Here is a 25604-nt window from a genome sequence, read left to right on the forward strand (position 1 = left end):
GAAAGGCTCCTCCCGCTACATGCATGGGCCGTTGTGTTCTTCTCTGCTATACGAGTGCCGGGCCCGCTCTTTCCCGTGTCTTTTCCCGCAGGATCTGCAGTCCTGTCTCCTAATACTCCGAGGGGAGTAGCGTGTGCTTGAAGGGAGGCCGGAGGAGAGGGGGAACGCGGCCCCGCGTTGGTCCCGCCTTGGCAACAGTGGCTTGCCTGGTTCCTTAGGAAACCGGAGGTAAGAGAGGGGTTTTTTTCTCCTCCTCTTTTGCACGGGAGCCCTGGCAGCTGAGCTCGAAATCCCGTCTGCGCGAAGCGAAGGCTCCCGTTCCCCGGAGAGCCCCAGCCGGCAAGAGAACGGCTGCCCGCCCAGAAACACCTCCAGGGTGCAATCGAGGCTGTCGCTAGAGCGCCCGCATCCCAGGACGCTCTGGCAAGTGCCGCCCGCTCCTCTCTGTCGTCGGGACCGCCTTTCCGGTTACGTGTGTCACCGCCGCGATCGGAACTGTCGTGCAGGCTCCGCCATGATGAGCAGCAGAGGGATCGGGGTGCCGCTCGGCTTCCCCTTGGGCCCCACATCTGTCATCCAAGTCACGAACCTGTCATCGGCAGTGACCAGTGAGCAGATGCGCACTCTCTTCGGCTTTCTGGGAGATATCGAGGAGTTGCGTCTCTATCCCCCGGAGTAAGTAGGGCCTTTGCCGGCCTCCGGAGCGATAGAGTTGGGGTGAGGAAGAGGCCTAGAGGGATCGGGAGGATGGAGGAGAGGGAAGAGGCAGAATGCCCTATGTGTCGTCTTGTGTGTGGGCACCAGAGTCGCCCGCACGGGGAGGGGTGTCACCTGGTCCCATTCCTTTGTAGGGGACAGGAGCGTTAGGGGAAGGGGGCTTCGCTCGGACCTAAATAGCGGTCCCGGTTCGGACGGGAGCAGCCGCGACATCTCCAGAGCGGCCTGTAGAAAGAAGGCGGGTTTTATGTTCTCGTGGAGAACAAGCCCCCACTTGCTGGGGGCTGTCGACACTGAGTCACAGCCTAACGCCTGGCGAGAACCTTGCTCCCAGGCTGCCCCGAAGCGCTTTTCTGGCGTAGGTGTTGTTTTCCCCCTTTTCCTGAAAACTTATTTTCTGTGACCTAACTTTCTCTTCGCTCGGAGTCATCCCAAGTGGAGGGGAGATCGGGCGAGAGCGCCCCAGGCCAAACCCCCGCCCGTCTCTCCTTCGAGAAAAAGCCATTTGAACAGAAGCCAACATAGCTGTTAACAGAGGAACGGTGCTTACCCTGTGTTCTGAAATGCCCCCGGTAAGACATTTGCAGTAAATGGAAGTTAATAACAGATGTTACACGTTTCTCTAAATTGTAGCTGATCTCATTATGTCAGCTACATATGAGGGATACTCAGATGGGAGGTAATATAATTTTTAAAATTTCTTCCAAATGTTGTTCCAAAACAAGGTCCGTTTACCTGATATGCAATAATCCAATCTGCACACAGTCGAGGTATTTTGTTCCAGTTTTGTGCAGAAAGGGGTGCTAGGTCATAAATTCACAAAGGTAGCACACCTTCCCCATAACACAGGGTTTCTTTTATGCACAAAAAATGCAAAATTACCTTATCTTTTAAGTACACCAATATCATTCATCTGCAGTTAACTAGTTCTTCACTTCCATTTAAAGTGGTAGCACTTCTACTTTTCACTAAGCATGCTCAGAGAGTGGGGGGCTTTTGTGGGAAGGGATCATTACAGCCTGAGGGAGGGTATTTTAATATGTTAATGAGGCAAGTTCACAATAAGTTTAATTAGCCATTGTTTTCTGTTATTTGTTTTGCTTAGGGTTTAAGACTAAAAGTGGTAGCAGTTGTGTCAAGGTTTAATACTGGCCCGGCAATTAAACAGAATAACAGACGCTCTCTATTAATGTCTCTCTCCTCCTTGATAAAGAAAGGAGAGAGAATAAGGGAGAGAGACTTATGGGTTGGAAACTAAACTACACAACTTTAATGAAACAGTAATGATAAATAGGGAAAATTACTAAATATATACAAATATACAGGAAAATGGAAACCACATTCCTTCCCCCTTTCCCCCAATAACTCTCACGTCACCACCGAGGCTGCAGGGCAGCCCTGGGAAAGTCCAGGCTGGACTCCTGGAGTCGGCAGCAGTCGGGAACTGGAGGCAGGAACACAGAGATATGGGCTGGCACGGATCAGGAGCACAGGCAGAGGAAGGGATGGAATCCTTCCAGGATGCCAGGTGAAGGAAGGGAAACAGGAAATCCGGAAATCTGGCTTGGCCCTCGTGATGCCTCAAATTTATACTGAGTATGACATATATGGGATGGAATACTCTGTTTGGTCAATTCTGGCATCTATCTTGTCTGTTCCTCCCCAAAGGAGGGCTCAGGTGGGACCTCTTTATCCTCCTGGAGGGTAAAATGTTTTCCTCAGAGCTGAGCAGTGTCCTTGGCTCTGCATACCAGTCTCTAGCAGTAACTATAAACATCAAGTGTTATCAATCCTAGAAGCACACACTGTCTGAGAAACTTGCTGTTAATTTCAGCAAGTGCAACTACTTAAAGAGACTCAGCTAAAAGCAAAAGTACAAGACAGAAAATCACCTTTATCCTGGCCCAAACCAGGACAAGTTGGCATCTTCCATTCATTCTTCATCCTAAAATAACCTTCCTGTGGTTATGCTAACATGTTTCTTTTGACATAATTTCTCCCCTTTGAAACTTAAAAATGTAACTTACCCTTTAATTCTCATCTTTATATTTCTTCTCTAATACCTCAGTGTATCATTATCCCATCTCTGTTCCTATAACATGCCTTAGATGGTTTCTCCTTCATTAGAATTTTTGATAGTTGCTTTTCACAGTTTCGGAGCATATTGGTGCAACACTCTATACCACACTGAACCATGATATTAATGCACACATATATTTAAATCCCAATAACTATTTAGGTTCATAATTTTGGAAAATATGTGAACCAATTTCATACTTCATCAAACCCAAGAGAGGCATCATCTTTTTGTATTTTGTGTAAAATCCAAGTTTGTTGCCCAACTTAAATGTGTAAATACCCTTCCACTCTCTTCTACGTATACACATCAGCTTGTGTTACTGTGCATGCTCCTCCTTTTAATGCTTAAAGCATATCCCAGGCCATCCTATGCTGTACAGTGATTTTTCCTAATTGTGAGACCTCCTCTTGGAGGGCCTTGATTGCATCAGCAGCCTTATTTCAATTTTTTCATTAATTGCAGAGACATTTATTATCATTTCTAATTTGCTTACTCCTAGCCAAGGGATGAACTATCTGGCAAAAGAGTGAAATGCAATTTCAGTCCTCTTTCAATTAGGGGATTATTTCTTTTGCTCCTTTTCATAACTGTTCTGAGTGAGTTATTCTTCATTTTTCAGCTTGTTGATAATAGTCACATTGAGGACTATAGCTCCTATAGTGCAAATTCCTGATGAATTAATCAGTAATACTTTCCCAGCTTTAGTTCCACATACCATTACCAGTCTTTTCCTTGAGGTACTGGCCAGTTACCATGGAAAAGCATTCCAACTGATGTAATTTGGGCACACCCCAGATATTTTCCTACAAATTCCCACTGCTGGATTTCTGCTTCTTTATTTTCTGGATTTTCTTTTCTTCTACGTTAATGGTTATATTTACCCATAAGTTGTCCCAGAAAATATATGAAGGAATGGGCATATTGATCAGTGGTACCCCTTTCTCTAAATGTTCTGGAAAACATGAGCCAGTAGTGTGCCCAGGTAGCCAAGAAGGCCAACAGCATCCTGGCTTGGATCAGGAATAGTGTGGCCAGTAGGAGAAGGGAAGTGATCCTGCCCCTGTACTCAGCCTTGGTGAGGCTGCACCTTGAGTACTGTGTTCAGTTCTGGGCTCCTCACTACAAGAAAGACATTGAGTTGCTGGACTGTGTCCAGAGAAATGGGAAATGAAGCTGTAGAGGAGAATTGAGAACAAGTCTTATTAGGAGCAACTGAGGTAACTAGGATTATTTAGTCTCAAAAACAGGAGGCTGAGGGGAGACCTTATTGCTCTCTGCATCTATCTGAAAAGAGGTTGTAGTGAGGTGGGGGTCAGTCTCTTCTTCACCCTAACCAGTGATAGGATAAGAGGAAATTGCCTTAAGTTGCACCTGGGGAGGTTTAGATTTGAGATTAGGAGAAATTTCTTCACTGAAACAGGCTGCCCAGGGAAGTGGTGGAGTCACCATCCCTGGAGGTGTTAAAAACATAGATGTGGCACTTCAGGACATGGCTTAGTGGGCATGGTGGTGTTGGGTTGATGGCTGGACTTGATGATCTTAGAGGTCTTTTCCATCCTTAATGATTCTATGATTATGTAATACTGCCAATACATAAAATAATATATCAGCAACCCTTGAAGACAGTCTAGCTCTGTATAGGCACTTTCTGAACTCCAGGTACAGTTCATCAGTTCAAATTATTTCTGGAGGTCTTCAGTTTGAAGTCCCCAGTAGGGGTCGAGGTACACTATTCTTCTGGAGGAGCTTCCTTCACTTGGGTATAATGGATCCAGGAGTTGATCCCATTTACCTCCACTGCCATGTAAGTGGTTAGCAAAACAGTATATGGTCCCTTCCACTCCCTCAGTGGCTCATCATGCCAGGTCCAGATTTAAACTGAGTTTCTTGGCTGGAAGTGATGCTTCAGTGAGCCTAAAGGTAAAGGAGCTTGCTGGTTAAGGTACCTGTGTAGGGATGATAAAACCTGTGACTGGTTTCAGCTTTTATTGCTATTTGTTTCAGGTACCAAGGCCAGCTAGGTGTAAGGGTTTGGAACAGTGAGATGTACATATGTTAATCAGAGTTACATTCTTTGTTTTACCTGGTTATCTTCAAGCTCCTCTAAATTTTTATCCATCAGGAGGCAAATTTGTGCTTTCCAGGCCGTTTCAGGAGTACAGAGTTCTTGCAAAAGGTTACTTGAGCATTTAATTTGCACAATAAATCACATCCTAATCATGGCAGGGGACATTCTGGCATACAGAGAAATTAATGAGTTAATTTCTTATTTCCAATTGTGTACTGCATTTGTTTCATGAATGGCTTTAAAAACCACTCTCGTGTTGCTCCAACAAGCAGTACTGTAGTCTTAAAGGTCCTTTACAACTAGTAACCACTGCATGTGTAGCTCTGCTGTCCAAAAAGAAAAAAAAAACCCAAAGCAACAGTACTTTCATTCCCCACCTTAATTAGAACCAGAGGATCAGCTGGGGAGACCTTAATATTTTTCCCCAGTCCTCTTCATTCATTGTCCAAATACTCTAACATAATAAGGTTAACATTTCCCATATAATCTTGTTCTTTTGGCCCCTTTTGGTTCAGATATTAATTTTTCCAGTCTCACCTGTTTACAGACCACACATTAATCTGATTTGATTTTGCAGGCCTTTTACTGGTATCATCCCTCATTGTCCTCCTCTACCTTTTCCTTTTCTCCTGCCTCTACCTTCAATATCATTCCCATTTACTGTTGCTGCTGGCCTATTCTGTTTCTCTCCTCTCTTGCATCTATCGACTGCAAAATTGACATTCCCCCAACCCCATCAACTTTCTGCAACTTTCTCCTTATGACCCCTCCCTTTGCATTCCACCCCTCTCAGAATCCAAAAGCCCCCCTTCTTTAGTTCCTCCTGTTCAAATGGTGACATTCCACTCCTTATTCCATTCCATTTCTCTCCATTCTCATTCACCTGGTGATGCCCTGTGTTTAAACAAGATTTTTAAGTCCAAGCTGAAGATCCTCATCATGGCAGTTTCTCAAAGCAATACAGATGGTACAGGGTCTGTCAGGGTTCATGCCCTTGCATGCTGCAAGCTCTTCCTGAGACTTGGACACCACTGCATTATCCTGGGGGAAAAACACTTAATACAACTAATTACTATAACTATTAAAACTATACAAAGTGAAACTAGATTCTCTCAGCTAGAGTTGGGTCCCCCTGTGGTATACAATGGACTTCCCCATCCTCCTGCATAACCCACCAAGTGTATCCTGGACCTTGAGCAGAAACAACCCCATGGATGGGTGTCTTTGCCCAAAGCAGGATATACCCAAACAGTTTTTCCCAACAGTTTCTTTTTGCACATAACAGGGACTTTATCCCCATCCACTGTATATAAAAGGTCTGACTTAGCAGGACTGGCTTGACTGATAGATCCCCTAGTGTTAACTAGCCAGGTGGCTTCTGCCAAACACAGATCCCAATTTTTGAAAGTCACACCACCCATTGCTTTCAGGGTGGTTTTCATGCAAGCCATTTGTAGCATTCAGTTTTTCCAGATGCTGGTGCATGATAGGGAATATGGTATATCCACTCTACACCATGCTCTTTAGCCCAATTGTCTATGAGATGGTTTTTAAAATGACCCCATTGTCTGACTCGATCCTCTCTGGGGTACCGTGCTGCCACAACACTTACCTTTCAAGCCCCAGAATAGTATTAGGGCAGTGGCATGAGGCAACAACCTCCAACAACGCAGTGCTTGCTTGCTTCAACCATTATGAGCACATAGCCCTTACCCTGATGAGTCTGAGGGAGTGCGATGTAATGTATCTGCCAGGCCTCTCCATACTTGTATTTACACCAATGTCCCCTTGTACCACAAAGGTTTTAACCATTTAGCTTGTTTGATGGCTGCACATACATCACAATCACGAATAACCTGTGTAATAATGTCTAAAGCTAAGTCTACCCCTCGGTCGCAAGACCATTAGTACATTGTATCTTGCCCTTGGTGACCTAAAGTGTCATGGGCCCAGGGAGCTAGAAACAGTTCACCTCTGTGCTCCCAGTCTAAATCCGTTTGAAACATTTTAGCTGCCTGGTCCGCCTGATGGTTTTGTCGGTGTTAGTCACTGGCCCGATTCTTACATACATTGGTGTTCATGTGCCATACCCTTACCGTTAATGTCTCTAACCGGGCAGTGATATCTTCCTGCAGAGTGGCAGCCCAAATAGGCTTCCCCATGTGCTGCTAGTTGTCCCATTTCCATCCCTTCAGCCACCCCGACAAGGCATTTTCTGCCATCTATGAGTCAGTGTGGAGGTAAAGCACTGGACACTTTTCCCATTCAGCAATGTCTAGGGCTAGCTGGATGGCTTTTACCTCTGCAATCTGGCTCGATTCACCATCTTCATCAGCTGCTTGAGTGACTTGTGGTGTAGGACTCCAAACTGCTGCTTTCCACCTCTGCTGACTTCCTACAAGATGACAGGATCCATCGGTAAAGAGAGTAAACTTGAAACTTGTTTTCATCATCTGAAAGTTCATTATATGGAGGGGCTTCCTCGGCACAGTTCACTATCTCATCTGGTGGCATTCCAAAATCTTTACCCTCTGGCTAGTTTGTAATCACTTCCACAATGTCTGGATGATCAGGGTCCCCTAGTCGACCTTGCTGTGTTATCAAGGCAATCCACTTAGTCCAGGTGGCATCAGTGGCATAGTGTGTAGATGAGATCCTCCCCTAAACCAGTTCAGAACTGGCAGACAGGGTACCAAGAGGAGTGTTGTCTCAGTACCAATCACTTCTGAAGCTGCTCGAACTCCTTCATAAACAGCCAATATTTCTCTTTCCATTGGAGTGTAATTGGCCTCTGAACCTTTATATGGCCGACTCCAAAACCCAAGGGGTCGACCTCGAGTCTCATCTGGTGCTTTCTGCCAGAGACTCCAGATGGGACCATTATCACCGGCTGCAGTGTAGAGCACATTTTTAATCTCCTATCCTGTTTGTACAGGTCCCAGGGCCACTACATGGACTTTCTCGTTTTGTCTGCTCAAAGGACTGTTGCTGTTCAGGGCCCCATGTGAAACCATTTTTCTTTCGGGTGACATCATAAAGGGGTTTTATAATCTGAGTGTACTCGGGAATGTCCATCCTCCAAAATTCTACTGTACCCAAGAAGTTCTGCGTCTCTTTCTTATTAGTGGGTGAAGACATGGTTGCAGTTTTTCTGACCACATCCATAGGGATGTGCTGGCACCCATCTTGCCATCTAACTCGCAGGAACTGGATCCCTCTGTCAGGTCCCTTGACCTTGTTACTCCTTATAGCAAAACCAGCTTCTAGTAGTACGCAAATTACTTTCCTGCCTTTTTCAAAGACTTCTTCAGCCATATTACCCCATTCAGCAATATCGACATATTGCAGACGGTCTGAAGCTCCACCCTTCTCCAGTGCAGCGTGGATCAGTCCATGGCAAATGGTGGGACTATGCTTCCACCCCTGAGGCAGTCGGTTCCAGGTGTACTGGACGCCCCTCCAGGGGAAAGCAAAGTGGGGCCTGCACTCTGCTGCTATGAGAATGGAGAAAAACAGAACAGTGTTGATAGTTGCATACCATTTGGCTGCCTTAGAGTCCAGTTCATACTGAAGCTCTAACATATCTGGAACAGCAGCACTCATTGATGGTATAACTTCATTTAGACCACAGTAGTCCACAGTTAAATTCCATTCTCCATCAGGCTTCTGTACTGGCCATGTAGGATTGTTGAAAGATGAGCAAGTCTTGCTGATCACCCCTTAGATCACCAGTTTGCAAATAATATTTTGTATGGGGAGCAGGGAGCCTGTTGGTATGGCACTGGTGACCATATACTGTATTAGATGCAATTGGAACCTGCTGTTCCTCTACCCTCATCAGGCCCACCATAGAAGGGTCATTCAAAAGACCAGGCAAAGCAGACAGCTGGTGAATGCCTTCAGTTTCCACAGCTGCTACACCAAAGGCCCTCTTATACCCTTTTGGGTCCTTGAAATACCCTTTCTGAAGAAAGTCTGTACAAAGGATGCACGGAGCATCTGGGCCAGTCACTATACGGTGGGTGTCCCAGTCATTTCCGGTCAGTCTCATTTCAGCCTCCACTACAGTCAGTTCTTGAGACCCTTCTGTGACTCCAGAGATGGTAATAGAGTCTGTTCTTTTGTGATTCAAAGATAGCAAGGTGCGCTGTGCACCAGTGCCTACTAGGGTTCTGTATCTCTGTGGTTCTGCTGTGCCAGGCCACTAAATTCACACTGTCCAGTAAACTCGGTTATCCCTCTCCTCCGCCTGGCTGGAGGCACGGCCCCTCTACTGCTGAGTACAGCACCCACACTGAACAGAAGGGTTTGTGTGGCAAACTGAACTCTCACTGTTACTTCCTTAACTCACAGTTGGATTAGAGACCCATCTGCTGGGGACAGCAATGGATGGTTCTTGGGAGATTGGAGCAACCATCCTCCCAGAAACACTACCTCCAGTGGTATTGCCTTGCAGCTCCTGGACTCTTGCACACAGGGTAGCAGTGGGTTTGCCATCCCATATACTCGTGTTTTCACCAAGGTTACGTAGGGTCGTCCACAGAGAACTCCATGTTGAGTTCTGTCTACCCTGTCTCCATCTTGGATAACTTATCATGCAGCTTCTCAAAAGAGGTTTTTAACTCCTCAGTCGTGGTTTTTAACTCCCCAGACAGTATTTCCACAGCTGAGACACAAGCCTGTAAGGATAGAGACACTGTCTTCGTACTGTCTTAGCTGGCTAATAAATTCACTGACAGTTGGTGCTGTTTAATAATCTCCACCAAAGACCCTTCCCCTCAAAATGTGGGAATACATAGCAGGGGCACTCTGTGTGAACTTTTTAAACAGAGGTCTCCTGCATGGCACCTGATCAGGATCTTCAGGTGTTTCCCCATCACCATAGATTACCTCTCAAACTGCTAGCACCCTCAAGTATCTGATGCCTCTTTCCACAGTGTTCCATTTAATAGTGCGACATTCGATATCCTCCTTATAAGCTTTTTACTGCAGATAAAAGGCGTTTCCACAGACTATACCAGCATTTCTCCCAATTACCTTATCAATGCCCCCATCTCTGGCTAACGATCCCAGCTGCCTCCCCTCTCTGCCCTCCATGTCTACCATGTCCACCTCCTTGTCCCAGACAGGCAGCATCCAAGCAGTCAGTGATTCACCTTCATCGTGAGCATAATCCTTTCTTAAATTTCTTATCTCTTTCGGAGACATAGATTGGACAGTTATCTTAGGTTCTGAATCACTCTCCTGTGCTGTTCCTGCCTCGGGCTGGCTCTCTCCCTGATCAGGGTTTTTTGTTGTCTCTGTCTCTGTCTCTGAGTCATCATCACCCCTCGCTGGGGTGTGTGTGTGTGTGTGTTTGTGTGTCCAACTTCTTTAGATGCTTTCTGCAGGTTGTGATAGGGGTGACAAGGGCCAGTTCAGAGCCAGTGGGGGAGGTGTCCCTGGCAGCAGCAGTGGAAGCCGGTGGGGTGGCGGCAGTTTTCCTACACAAATATCGAACATTGAACCACCCCTGGAACACATTCAGGCACAGCGATAACCAAAACAAGTAACACCAACCATCACCGAGGCCTCCAGACTGTGGCAAGGTGAACTCGCCACAGAAAGGAACAGAATCATTTTGCATACTCAACGCATTCATCAAAGAACCCCCAAACTCCCCAATCAAATTCCCAACTGAACTCATTCCCGTAGAAATCACCGTTTTAACAGCAAAGTATCATGGCTGGGAGATGGGAACATTCAAAACAACATGCGTGGATGAGTAAATTCAGAAAGGCAGTATATAACAAGCCTTTCACCCACATAATTTTGAAATCCTTTTTTTTTATTCAGTTTCCAAATTTCCAATATATTCAATTAAAAGAAAAATTTAAATTTTAGCCCCGCATTGGGTGCCAATTATTCTGTCACGGTTTTGCAGTTTGGGTGGACCACAAACCTAAGGACAGAATTCCTCTCTATTCCCCCTGCCCCCCCACAAAGGGAAGATAAAAGGGGAATAAAGACCCGAGACTTTAAGTTGGAAACTGAAAACAATTGAGTACAGATTTACTAACACAAGGGAAAGGTAATAACATAAGGGATAAAGTAACAAAGAATATAAATATATACAAATATATATATATATACACACACACACACAACCTCATAGATAAGCCCTGACTCACAGGAGGCAAGCTGGTGGTAAAGAACAGCAGCAAGTGGAAAGAAAGTAGGCAGAGCTGCTGACTTTTCTGATCTTTATAGGGTATGGGAGGAAACGGGAGGGAATAAATCCCTCCCTTTTCTTTCTGCCCCTCTCAGAGTCCAAAAGCCCTCCTTCTTTAGTTTCTCCTGTTCAAATGATAACAGTCCTGAACCGACTGTCTAATAAACATATTGAACATCCTCTGATTTGCTTCATCGTCTTGATTCAAATCTTGTTGGGGAAACAGTTCAGAAATATCCAGGTTGTGAGCAATCCTGACTTACTTCAATTTAGGCCACATTGGGTTAATGGTTATTGAGGCCTAGTTAGAGGCTTTCTGAGAATGAGCTAATGGGAAAGAGATAACTTAATTGGCAACAGAAGAGGAAAATAATTATGTGAGAAGAATCTTTCCATGAGAATGGTATGTGTAATTGGAATACAAAGCCACCTGCATGATAAGATGGTGTAAACAAGACTTCTCTATATAAAGTGAGTGCAAGTTGTTAATAAACAATTTCATACAATCATATTGATGTGCACATGGAATCCTTAAGCCTCCGCAGACTGTTTTCCCACAAAATCTCTCCACTTTCTAGCTACTTCACACAGCCTCTCATAAAAGGCTGATGGGCTTTCTTTTGGGCCATCTTATTTCATACACATTCTTAGGTTTAGACACTCCATGTTTAACCCTATATAATATAAATTGCTAGTATTGTTTTAATTAAGTTCTCTCTCCCTGGACATTGGGATCCAATTCTGGGTTCTGTTTGATAGGTAGAAAATTCTCAAGAATCATCTTGCCTATTTCTTCTCCCTCTGCTTCTGCAGGTCCTTTTGCAATTTCCCATTTTGTTAAATATGTTAATTGTGGAGGCCTTATCAGTTTTGCTTATGGGCTCTGCCTTGGCCAGAGGCAGGTCCAGCCTCAGAACCAGGGGAGGTTCTAGGGGCTTGTCACAGGAGCCACCCCTGTGGCCTCTCTCCCATTACCAAAACCCTGCCACATGAACCGAACACATTCCACCCCTTACCTCTGCAAACCACAAAACACCAAAATTAAGACCAAATGAAATGGACAATTTACACGCAATCTACCCCTCATCACTTCACCACAGTTATAACAACTGGAATTCCCCATGATCATTCTGTTCCCTAAAATTATTCAGTCTGTGGTCTTTGTGGTTTTTTTGGACAAAGTTAAAAAGGCATCAGCACAAGGCACTTATTCACATTTTTCCAGTCAGTGGCAGAACAACATCATTTGCACCCACCACAACACTATTTTCTCATCTTTTGCAACAATCATCCTTCTCATCCTCCTGTTTTGTATCTAATATATGAATGTATTCCATTCCCTCCTTTATGCATATTCAACAACTTAAATTTAATTCTAGCACCATAATAATTTCTTAAAGTCATAAAAGTATCCACATATGGTATTCCATCCCATTTTCCTTAATGCTTACAAAACACCATTAACTGCAGTAGAGTATTATGCTTTGAAGACACCCCCCCCCCTTTGGTCCATTTTTTTTCTCCATCATCTAATGAATACTGTGGTCACCACTGATTACAATTTTTTAATTCATTTTATCTTTAGTTATAGGATCCCCACCAAACTTTTTCCAATTCTTTAAAATACATCCCAAGAGATGCAAGGAGATACCATGGTAGAGGATGCTGCACCCATGTTTACTCCCTTAGGGCCCTTTTTCAGTTCAGTCATAATATACTCCAATCTCCTCTGCATTGACAAAGCTGAGAAAGCCCCTCTTCCTCCTCATGTGGTTGAGTATTGACATGAATAAATAGCATCTCAACCTGAAACCCCAAGCTCTCTCCCCTTTTCAAAGAACTACCTCTTTTAGGCATTGCACCTTCAAGTCACTAAATGTTCCAGCACAGCAGAGGGTTGTCAGGGAATCCCCAACCAAGTGGGTCAGTGCACACTGGAGTCCAGACCACGAGTCCTCAGTGCTGGAACCAATCAGACAATCTGGGCAAAGCTCTATGACCATCCCATCTGGGTCAACAAAATGTGCCAATACTGGGTTTGCTTACCCAGTGTGCAATAATCCAATCTGCACATAGTCAAGGTATTTCTTTATTCCAGTTCTTCGCAGAAAGAGCTGCTAGGTGGCAAATCCACAAAGGTAGTACGCCTTCCCTGTAACAAAGGGTTTCTTTTATACACAAAAGAACCCCAAAATACCTTATCTTTATACTGATATCATTCATTTACATGATTGGTGAACAGCCAATCCCAAAATGTCTCAAGTCAAGCAGAAGAAGTAGAAGACCAGCTTGGCTGAACAGGGATTTGCTCCTACAAATCAGACAAAAAAGGAAGGTGTATGCCCAGTGAAAGATAGGTCAGGTGACATGGGAAGAATATAGAGATGCTGCTAAATACTGTAGGGAGAAAATTTAAATGGCCAAAGCTCAACTGGAGCTTTGAACTGTGGGAGACAAAAAAAAAATTTTTTCAAATACTTTAATTGTAAAAGGCAGTGTAGAAACAACATCAGTCCCTTACAGGATAAGGACAGTCACCTCACCAACAAGTATATAGACAAAGCAGAGGTATTTAATGCATTATTTGCCTCTATCTTCAACACCGACGATGGATCAAGGGGGCCTCAATGCCCAGACCTGGAGGACCATGACTGCAAGGAAGACCAACCTTTAGCTGACCCAGAACTTGTGCGGGATCTGCTGCTACAGTTGGATCCCTGCAAGTCCATGGGGCCTGGTGGCATTCATCCAAGAATCTTCAAGGAGCTGGCTGATGTCATCACTAGGCCTCTTTCCATTATTTTTGGGAGGTCCTGGCAATCTGGAGAGATCCCAGTCGACTGGAAGCTGACCAATATTGTACTTATATTCAAGAAAGGCAAGAAGAAAGACCCTGGAAGCTACAGGCCAGTTAGTCTAACTTCAGTGCCTGGTAAAATTATGGAAAAGATTATTCTGAGAGATACTGAAAAAAACCTGGAAGACAATGCAATCATTGGTCACAGCCAGCACGGCTTCATGAGGGGAAAGTCCTGCCTGTCAAACTTAATTTCCTTTTATGACAGGGTAATCCACCTAGTTGATCAAGGGAAGTCAGTGGATATAATATTTCTGGACTTCAGGAAAGCTTTTGATACTGTCTCTCATAGTACCCTCCTGGATAAAACATACAGAATACAGCTGGACAACTGTGCTATACGATGGGTGAGCAACTGGCTCATAGGTTGAGCATAAAGAGTGACAGTGAATGGGGTAACATGAGGCTGGTTGACGAGTCACAAGTGGGGTCCTGCAGGGCTCCATCCTTGGCTCAGTCCTCTTCAACGTCTTTATCAATGACTTGGATGCAGGACTGGAAGGAATTGTAAGCAATTTTGCAGATGACACAAAATTGGGAGGAGCGGTTGACTCCCTTGAGGGCAGGCGGGCCCTGCAGAGAGACCTTGATAGGTTAGAGAGATGGGCAGTCACCAACCACATGAAGTTTAACAAGGACAAGTGCGGAGATCTGCACCTAGTACAGGGCAACCCTGGTGGCAAGTACAGACTGGGTAATGAGTGGCTGGAGAGCAGCGTGGCGGAGAGGGACCTGGGGGTCCTAGTTGATGGCAAACTGAACATGAGCCAGCAGTGTGCATGTACTTGGGCAGAGAAGGCAGAGAAGGGGACTCCACAACTGTGGAGAGCTGCCTCGCTAATTTGAGAGACCTGAGAGCTATCGAAAAAGCAGGGCCCCATGATACAAAGCAAGGCCGACCAGAGATAGCGGCAAGGCAAGGCCTGCTGCCAGAAAAATAAAGATGAGGCAAGGCTCATCTCCAGAAAAGATAGTAAGGAATTTGGAGGACACCTGCTCTGAACAAGGGATTATATATTCTATCAACTCTTGGTTTTCCCAGAATGTTCTATTGTGGAAAAGTGCTGTAAACAACGTCTGTAGTAAGCAAGACCATGGTCTCTGTTTATTGTGCCTTGCTTTTAAAACATAATCCACCTTATCATGATGCCATGTTTACTCTGCACTATAAAAGAGCGCTGCTGATTAATAAAGTCAGACATATTACCACCGAGTATATGTCTCGCCTGGCCTCAACTTTTTTCTCCTCTCTAATTTTTTCTCATTGTGTTCGCAAGAAGTGGCGCCCAACGTGGGGCCCTGCTTTTTCACTAGCTCTCAAGTCTCTCAAATTAGTGAGGCAGCTCTCCACACACAACCTCCCTGGGCAGCCTGTTCCAGTGCCACCCTCATAATAAAAAGGTTTTTTTCATATTTAAATGAAACTTCCTATGTTCCAGCTTGTGCCTGTTGCCCCTCATCCTGTCACTGGGAACTACTGAGAGGAGTCCAGCTCCATTGTCCTTGCACCCACCCTTTAGATACTTGTAAGCATTGATAAGGTGTCCCCTCGGCCTTCTCTTCTCCAGGCTAAAGACTCCCAGCTCTCTCAGCCTTTCCTCATAAGAGACATGCTCCAATCCCCAAATTATCTTCGTCACCGTCCGCTGGACTCTCTCCAGTAGTTCCCTGTCTCTCTTGAGATGGGGAGCCCAGAACTGGATGCAGTATGCCAGCTGTGGCCTCACCAGGGCAGAACAGAGAGGGAGAAGCTACTCAGCTTCTTATTTCTCTCTACAAGCCTCACGGCTGGCTTCTGGGGCTTGTAGAGAGAAATAAGCTGAGTAGCCCCACTGTAATCCTGGAGGGAACTGTTAGTGACCTGAGCCACTTGGAGCCTCACAAGTCTATGGGACCAGACGGGATCCACCCCGGGGTGATGAGGGAGCTGTCGGAAGAGCTTGCCAAGCCGCTCTCCATCATTTACCAACAGTCCTGGCTGACTGGGGAGGTCCCAGATGATTGGAAGTTGGAAAAAGTCACACTAATCCACAAAAAGGGACGAAAGGAGGACCCAGGAAACTCCAGGCCTGTCAGCCTGACGTCAGTGCCTGGCAAGGTTATGGAGCAGATCATCCTAGGGGCAATCACACAGCACCTACAGGATGGACAGGGGATCAGACCCAGCCAGCACGAGTTTAGGAAGGGCAGGTCCTGTATGACCAGCCCCATCTCCTTTTATGATCGGGTGACCCGCCTGGTGGATGAGGGGAAGGCTGTGGATGGAGTCTACCTGGACTTCAGCAAAGCCTTTGACACCGTCTCCCATAACATTCTCCTGGAAAAGCTGTCAGCCCACGGCTTACAGAGGAGCACTCTGCGCTGGGTTAGGAACTGGCTGGAGGGCCGGGCCCAGAGAGTGGTGCTGAACGGTGCTGCATCCAATTGGCGTCCGCTCACGAGTGGTGTCCCCCAGGGATCAGTGCTGGGCCCAGTTCTGTTTAATATCTTCATAGAGGATTTAGATGGGGGGATTGAGTCCACAATTAGCAAATTCGCAGGCGACGCTAAGTTTGGGGGGGTGTATCGATCAGCTGGAAGGCAAGAGGGCTCTGCAGAGGGACCTGGACAGACTGGAGAGTTGGGCTGATTCCAATGGGATGAGGTTCAACATGGCCAAGTGCCGGGTCCTGCTCTTTGGCCACAACAACCCCATGCAGCGCTACAGGCTGGGGACAGAGTGGCTGGAGAGCAGCCAGGCAGAAAGGGACCTGGGAGTCTGGATTGACAGGAAGCTGAACATGAGCCAGCAGTGTGCCCAGGTGGCCAAGAAGGACAATGGCATCCTGGCCTGTATCAGGAACAGTGTGACCAACAGGTCCAGGGAAGTGATTCTTCCCCTGTACTCAGTGCTGGTAAGGCCACACCTCGAGTACTGTGTCCAGTTCTGGGCCCCTCAGTTTAGGAAGGATATTGAGGTGCTGGAGCAGGTCCAGGGAAGAGCAAGGAGGCTGGTGAAGGGACTCGAGCACAAGTCCTATGAGGAAGGGCTGAGGGAGCTGGGGTTGTTTAGTCTGGAGAAGAGGAGGCTCAGGGGAGACCTCATCACTCTCTACAACTACCTGAAAGGAGGTTGTAGCCAGGTGGGGGTCGGTCTCCTCCCAATTAGCTTCCAGTAAGACAAGAGGGCATGGACTTAAGCTCTGTCAGGGGAGGTTTAAGTTAGATATTAGGAAAAAATTCTTTACAGAGAGGGTGATCAGGCATTGGAATGGGCTGCCCAGGGAGGTGGTGGATTCTCTGTCCCTGGACGTTTTTAAAAAGAGACTGGATGTTTATTAACCACAGTGGTAGTGGATTAAGGGTTGGACTTGATGATCTCAGAGGTCGTTTTCAGCCTCGATGATTCTGTGAATGATCTCCCTGGACCTACTGGCCACACTCTTCTTTATGCAACTCAGGATTCCATTGGCCTTGGCAATAAGGGCACACTGCTGGCTCATGGATAATTTACTGTCTACCAGGTCTCCAGGATCTTTTTTCTCAGAACTGCTTTCCAGCAGGTCCACCCCTAACCTATATTGGTGCTTGGGGTTTTTCCTCTCCAGGTGCAGGACCCTACACTTGCTCTTATCGAACATCATTAGGTTCTTCTCTGTCCAGGCTACACTGGATGGCAGCACAGCCCTCTGGAGTGTCAGCCACCCCTCCCAGTTTTGTATCATCAGCAAACTTGCTGAGGATACACTCTGTCCCCTCGTCCAGGTCCCTCTGGGGGACACTGCTGGTTACAGGCCTCCCAACTCGAACCTGCTCCATTGATCACCACTCTCTGAGTTCTGACACAGTTTTACTGACAAACAGAATGCAAATACTAGAAATCAGGTGGCTACTTTTGATTCCTAGCTGAAGGAAGAGACACAGACCAGAGGAAGAGGAGAATCAGGCTCCTTTTCCAAGAAACATCTACAGCAAAGGAGATCTTTTCTAACAGTGACAACTCTGTGATTCCGTGTGATTTGAAATAAATGTGAAAATTTTCCTCATACACTTCTGTCCAAGATATTGGTTGTAAATTTTGATCAGTTAAAAAAAAAAAAAAGTATTACAAGTCTTTGCTTTTATCTCTTTTCAACTAGCTTCCAGTTTGTTTTATTTTTGTGTGATCAACAGTACTTTTACACTCCGGTAGCTATTTTGGCAGTCAAAAACCCCACAATCAAATACTTACTTTGCCATCAGTTAAAAGCAAATGGTTTTGCCATTAATTCAATCAATTGCTGAAAAAACAAATTTCTGAAAAAACTAACTTTCCTATCAGAGAAACTCAAAGGTATTTATGCTAATTTTGCAACTTCCACTAGGACAAATCATTCCTTCTTACTGTACTTATGCAACTGCACAGTGTTGTGGGAGACTGCTACCGTGATTGGTGATTTCTCTGGTAACCTGCTAGAAAGAATTCCACAGTCAGGTCTGATCTGACTGGCAAAGGACAATTCAAAATATCACTCGTGACCAAAAATCGTTCTTGGTTTTGGTTGATTTTTTTTTAATTCCTATTGGTATCAACTAATGAAAAGTCTTAATGTGTAGGATTCTAATTCGTAAATTACAGTTCTGCATCTTCCATTAATATTGCAAGTAATAAAAATTAAAAAAAAAAAACAAAACAAAAACGCTACCTGTGAATTCAAGTTTCCAACGTAAACTGTTCTTCTGATTTCATCAATTTTGGATGGGTCCACATTCCCCATAATTGGTGGCTGTGGTATTTCTCCCAGAGCTGTAATGTTAGGGTCCAATGCTGCTGATGGTATAGACCCCAAAGTGCCAAGTGGAACACTGAGCTGGAAAACACAAAACCAGAATATGCTTTGCAACTAAGCACTGGTGGGAAATACTACATTTATTAATACTTGCCTGCCTTGTGCACTTCCAGGCAGCTTTCTAGCTACTCCTCCCCAAGCCTGTAGTGTTGCAATGGGTTCTTGTGACTCAAGTTCAGGATCTGGAAATTGTTCTTGTTAAACTTCATACAGATGACCTCAGCTCATCCATCCAGCCTGTCCAGGTCCCTCTGAAGAGCCTTCCTACCCTCAGAAAGATCAACACTCCCACCCAGTGTACCATCATCTGCAAATTTACTGGGGAAGTACTGCATCCCCTCATCCAGATTGTTGATGAAGATATTAAACAAGACTCTAGGAGAACACTGTCAGAGACTGTGCTAAAGGCTTTACTAAAGTCCAGATAGACAACGCCCGCAGCCTTTCCCTCATCTACTAGGTGGGTCACCCGGTCATAGAATGAGACCAGCTTGCTCAAGCAGCACCTGACTTTCATAAACCCACGCTGGCTGGGCCTGATCCCCTGGCTGCCCTGCACTTGCCATGTGAGCGCACTCAAGATGAACCTCTCCATAATTTTCCCCAGTACTGACGTCTGGCTGACAGGCCTGTAGTTCCCTGGATCCTCCTTCTAGTAGGTGATCATCACATTTGCAAGCCCCAGTCACCTGGGACCTTCCCTGTTAGCCAGGACTGCTGACTCCATCCATTTGTCTGCCTTTGATCCCAATCCCTGCATTCCTAAATCCATTCATTTGTGCATCCAGTTCCTGTCTGCCACTGACTCCAGGAGCCCAGTCTAGAACTTACTCAGGCCCTGCCCTGCAGCCTCAGTGGTCACATGAGCATTATTGAGGGGAGCACAATAGTGGTTTTGTGTATATTTGTATGTATTTCATTATTTTCTTTTTCTAGAATTACTGTTTCATTAACATTGCCATTAACTAGGTGACAGATTCTCTCTGTTATTCCCCAAATACCCTCTGAGGGATACATAAAAATAGGGAGTAAGGGAGAGAGACTTTAAGGTTGGAAAAGAACTAGAATAGGTTTAATGAAGTAGTAATAGTAATAATAATGACAAGTTATAAATACATGCAAATATATAAATACAAACCCCACACCCATCAGTTGCTAATTACTTCCTGACCAGACAAGTCCCAAACAGGACTCAACAGCAGATGGGGGTGCCTGAGTCCAGGGTGTCAATGACAGTCCACAAAATCCTTGGAGGAGACACACCAGGCCTACTCAGGGAAAGGCAAACTGTCTTGATGAACAATGTTTTTTTCCAACAAGGTGACCAACCAACCAACCAACCTCTCTTAGGAGCCTTTTTATATTGAGCACCATGGGAAGGAATACTGTGATTGGTCCATTTTGGTTACTGACCCATCCTCTCCTCCCATAGGCACAGCTGCTCCCCCCCCTTTGTAATTGCCACATCAACAGGCTGCCAGCTACTGGTGGTATCCCAAGCAGTCTCAGGTCAGTATAACTGTAGGCAATTATTATCGTGGTCCTCTCAAACCAGGACAATTGTGTAGTTTAGTTTCCAACCCCTAAGTCTGTTTATTCCCTTTCCTTTCCCTTTCTGGGAAGGGAGAGGAGTTAGTAGAGAGCATCTATCATTCATTTAGTTTCCTGCCCAGCATTAAACCGTGACAGATTTATTGGCACCCAACATGGGGCTCAGCTCATTAGCTTGAGCCCAGGCTCAGGTTCTCACTAATTGTCTGAATATTTTGAATTCAAACTTAGGTGGGAGGAGGAGACCCACATAGCTCAGTTGAGAGACTTGGAGATGTTTTCTTTTGAGAATCCTGAAGGGTTGGAAATGGAACAGACAACTCGCATCATGTAATTTTTAGTTATTTACCGGTATGATGCCATACCTGTGGTATGTAGGGTATGCGGTATGTCATTGTTTAGCTGGCCTTGGTGTTGCTTTGTGGTTTATTGATGGTAAGTGCTGGCAAGAGTTGTAGTTGTGATATGGTCTTTAATACCGCTCTACACTGTGGCACATTTTGCAGTGATTTTTCATGTGGACAAAACAAACTTTGTTGTTTTTACCTTGGGAAATTATACCTCTCTTGAGTTTTCTCTTGAGCTGAGTCCACCAGATTTTGATCAAAATAGCATTACGTTAGTAGGGATAGAGAGCATCATTCATTCATTTAATTGCTGGCCCAGCATTAAACCGTGACATCCAGCCTTTCTGGACTCCTTTGCCCTTCAAGACTGCCTCCCACGGGACTGTCAACCAGTGCCTGAAACAAGCCAAAGTCTGCTCACTGCAAGACCAAGTTGGCAGTTCTGCTGATCCCTCTTCCTTACTTCTCCGAGAATAGAGAACTCTATCATTTCATGATCACTGTGCCCAAGACGGCCTCCAACTGTCACATCTTCCACAAACCCATCTCTGTTGACAAACAGCAGGTCCAGCAGGGCTCCTTCCCTAGTTGGCTCCCTTACCATCTCTGTCAGAAAGTTATTCTCCACACACTCAGGGAATCTCCAGGACTGTTCCCTCTCTGCTGTATTATATTTCCAGCAGACATCTGGGAAGTTGAAGTCCCTGATGGGAACAAGGGCAAGCGATTGAGAGTTCTCTCAGAAACCTAGAGTATTTTATCTGTCTCTTCATCCAGTTTGGGTGGTCTATAACAGACTTCCACCATGATGTCTGCCTTGTTGGCCTTCCCCGATTCTTACCCATAAACACTCAACCCTATTGTCATTATCATTAAGTTCTAGGAATCCATAACACTCCCTAACATACAGGGCCACCCCACCATCTCTCCTTCCTTATTTATCCCTTCTGAAGAGCTTGTAGCCATAGGTTGCAGCACTCCAGTCGTGCGAGTCATCCCATCGCTTTTCTGTGATGGCAACTCTATCATAGTTTTCCTGCTGTACAATGGCTTCCAGCTCCTTCCAGTTTGTTGCCCGTGCTGTGTGCATTGGTGTAGATGCACTTCAGTGCATTTAGGGAAGACTTTAAACTGAACCATCCCAGCTGAGTACTGTATTGGGTTTAAGTGGCAAGGTTTTGGTAGTGGAAGAGGGGTCTACAGGGGTGGCTTCTGTGAGAAGATGCCAGAATCTGTTCCCAAGTCTGATAGAATCATTTCCAATTGTTTCTGAGACAGACCCACAGCTGACCAATCCGAGCCAGTCAGTGATGGTGGTAGCACTTCTCTGTGATAACATATTTAAGAAGGGGAAAAAATTGCTGCACAACAGCAGCCAGAAGAGAGGAGTGAGAATATGTGTGAGAAGCAACTCTGCAGACACCAAGGTCAGTGAAGGAGGTGCTCCAAGAACCAGAGCAGAGATTCCCCTGTAGCCTGTGGTGAAGATCATGGTGAAGCAGGCTGTCCCTCTGCAGCCCATGGAGGTCCACAGTGGAGCAGATATTCACCTGCAGCCCGTGGAGGACCCCACGCTGGACTAGATGGATGTTTTCGAAGGAAGCTGTGACCCCATGGGGAGCCCGTGCTGGAGCAGTCTGTTCCTGAATGACAGTGCCCAGGGCCATTTTTTTCCATGACAGATAATCAGTCCATCAAAAGGACAAATAAGATACCTTTTGGACAAACATGTCACGTAAGGGAAGATTAATTACATTTGAAACACAAAGGATATTAAGTCTAAGATCTTCCCCTGTTAACACAGTCTCTTCCTAGAGAATGAGGACAATACAACTTTAATTTTTAGAACTGGGAATTGAAATCTCTCCTGGAGAATGTTATAATAAGAAGTAACTTAAAAATCACTACTAAATTGGTCTGCTGAGTTACTGGTTTGAGTCCTGGCTTGTATCAGGAATAGTGTGGCCAGCAGGACTAGGGAAGTGATTGCCCCCTTGTACTCAATGCTGGTGAGGCCTCACCTCAAATACTGTGTTCAGTTTTGGGCCCCCCAGTACAAGAAGGACATTGAGGTGCTGGAGCGTGTCCAAAAAAGAGCAAAAAAGCTGGTGAAGAGTCTGCAGAACAAGTCCTATGAGGAATAGCTGAGGGAACTGGGGTTGTTTAGTGTGGAGAAAAGGAGACTGAGGGGAGACCTTATTTCTCTCTGCAGCTCCCTGAAAGGAGGTTGTAGCAAGGTGGGTGTTGGTCTCTTTTCCCAAGTAACAAGTGATAAGATGAGAGGAAACAGTCTCAAGTTGTGCCAGGGGAGGTTTAGATTGGCTATTAGGAGAAATTTCTTCACTTCAAGGGTTGTCAGGTACTGGAACAGGCTGCCCAAGGAAGTGGTTGAGTCACCATCCTTGCAGGTATTTAAAAGATGTGTAGATGTGCTACCTAGTGACATGGTTTAGTGGTGGACTTGGTAGTGTTAGGTTTACGGTTGGACTTGATGATCTTAAAGGTCTCTTCCAACCAAAATTATTCTACAATTCCATGATTATTTATGCTTCATTAGCAGCAAGTATGCAGTGGAACCACAAGTAAGCCCATTTTGTTGAATGAAATGCCTAAACTATTAGTTATCAATGAGGGCAGTATCATCCATTTTAAGACAAAAAAAAAAAAAAGGCCAACATTCTTGTGAACTATAAATTATTTTCAAAGTCATGCAGTGTCTCTTATACAGTTATGAACCATAAACAGAATTAGCCTAAACCCCCAACTGGTGACTTTGGTCCTACTGTTTCATTATATAAGTTGTACACTCTAAACAGCTGTTGGAGCACAAGTTTCAAAAATGGTGCTGATCGTTTTTGCAGGTTTCTGAAATAGTGCAGAAGAAATCAAACTTGGTAATGTTTTGAAGGAAGGCAGGAAGGAAGGCACTAAATACATTAATTTCTTTTAGGAAGCTAAGAATATGAGAGGGGGGGAATAATGCTTTTGGTAACGGAGACGGGTAAGGAATCATTTAAGGACAGATAGGTTTGGGAATCTGCATAACACCCTTAATATGACTCAAAAATCCAGCATAGTACCAATAACAACATCAGTATACACACTGCTACAATATGTTTGGAATACTGAGGAGTTTTATCTTCAAATAACATGGGGTTAGTGACATTAAACCAAATTTTTTGGAAGTAGGAACTACTGTTTCCAGAATTCTCCCTGAATAGGGCATAGCAGCCTGCTGATGTCAAGAAAGGCTTACAGAAGCAAAAGAGAATTGAGCAGAAGCAGCAGCAATTAGTTCCTATGCTTTTCGCAGTGAAAACTTTGTTAGGCTAACAGTCAAAAACCCTGTCATAGAGACATCAAGTAAAAGCACCCTAATACAGCACTTTAATGTTCCAAAGAATTGTGTCACTATAACTATTATGTTGTAACAAATTTTTTAGGAGGTGGATAGTATTGTAACTGGATCCAACTAATGGGTCTAGGGAAGGGACAACAATTAAAATGGACACATTCAAAACCAGTATTTACCCAATTTTTTTTTCAAAACAAAAATCTGAAAGAAACATCCAGGAAAGATGGACATCTTGTGATCTACCCTTAAAAGAGGCACCGCAGCTAAATCCTCACTGATTTAGCATAAAAGAGGACAACATCCATGGAGCAGATAGTTCTTGTCTGAATACAGAAAGGCTACTGAGTATAGAGGAAAACCAGAAATCAAACAAGGACTGTATTTTACTTACTGTAGCCAAAGGAGTTGGTGTAGGTATAGGAAGTAACCCTGCACCAGGCATCAGGCTTGTCATAGTAGGAGCGGGTGCCAATAAAGAAAGGGCTTTGGCTTCATCTGGGATTTTACCTGAAAGAGCAAAGGAAAGCATTACACAGAGTTAGAACACTACACAGATGTTATTCTTTCTATGATTTTACAATTACCATTGCATAAAAAAAAATAATAAATAAGAATGAATCTATCTACCAGACCCTTGCAAAGAAACAAACACAAACTGGAGTATTCCCTTTTACCCTGCTCTCCTAGGAAAACCAGAAGTGAGCAAAGCTTCAAAGACTAGCAATCTCATTAATGGATTATTATTTTTAAAATGGAATAATGTACACAATTATTTAACACTTTGAACTATAGGTCACCTGTACTGGAAACTTAATGTTCATGAACCAAACGATATCAAGCGTGGATGCTTTCCCAGGGTGGTGTTTTCATGGTGATTGAAAGTTTTTTTACACATGACAAATGCTTGAGCTGGCTGCATCACTAATAGTACACAGAACATCAGATACAGAAAAGAAGAACATTTAAAGTTTAAGCCACAAAAATGGCAAATTACCAAATCCAGAAAAAAAAAAAAAAAAAAAAAAAAAGGAAAGAAAGAAAGAAAGAAAGAAAGAAAGAAAGAAAGAAAGAACGAACCAAGTATGTACTAACTGAAATTAGTGAATTTGTGCGCTTTTCCCCCTTCTGGTGATACCTACTTTCACTGTAAGAATAAATAAACACAAAATAAAAGCTACTGTGACTTCACACAAGACATACTACTACGAGTGATGTTGGGAGTGGAGGAGGGCAGGGCAGAAAAGCTCAGATTTTTAATTCGTTCTAGGTCACCTCAGTTTATCTGAAACTTTGATAAATTAGCTTTAAATTTACTGAGAAATAAAGAAAATTATAACTGATCAGCTAAGCAAGCTATATTATCCTAAAATACTTATTTCTTACTATTTCAACTGTTTTATATTCCCTGTCATGCTAAAGCTTTAAGTAATATCTAACCTGACATAATGCAGGTTTCACGCAAAGTTACACTAGCTCAACTGATGGAACCCTTGCTGTTACCTAAGCAGGTGGCTTGTGCCAAGTGCTTGTCCCTATTTTTAAAGGTTCCACCACTCATTGACTTTAAAGTAGTTTTTAACAGTTCATTGTACTTCTCGATTTCCCCTGAG

General features: G+C 44.6%; 1 protein-coding gene across 1 annotated transcript in view; it reads left to right on the forward strand.

Moving 5' to 3' along the window:
• Positions 1 to 514: 514 nt before the first annotated feature.
• Positions 515 to 25604, forward strand: part of LOC103539710 (splicing regulatory glutamine/lysine-rich protein 1-like) — a 77246-nt gene continuing 52156 nt past the window's right edge. Inside the window, 1 exon segment of the mRNA XM_030468332.1 lies at positions 515 to 675. Within this exon segment, the coding sequence (XP_030324192.1) occupies positions 515 to 675 (161 nt within the window).

This window comes from Calypte anna, chromosome W, assembly GCF_003957555.1.
Source record: "Calypte anna isolate BGI_N300 chromosome W, bCalAnn1_v1.p, whole genome shotgun sequence".
NCBI classification, from domain to species: domain Eukaryota; kingdom Metazoa; phylum Chordata; class Aves; order Apodiformes; family Trochilidae; genus Calypte; species Calypte anna.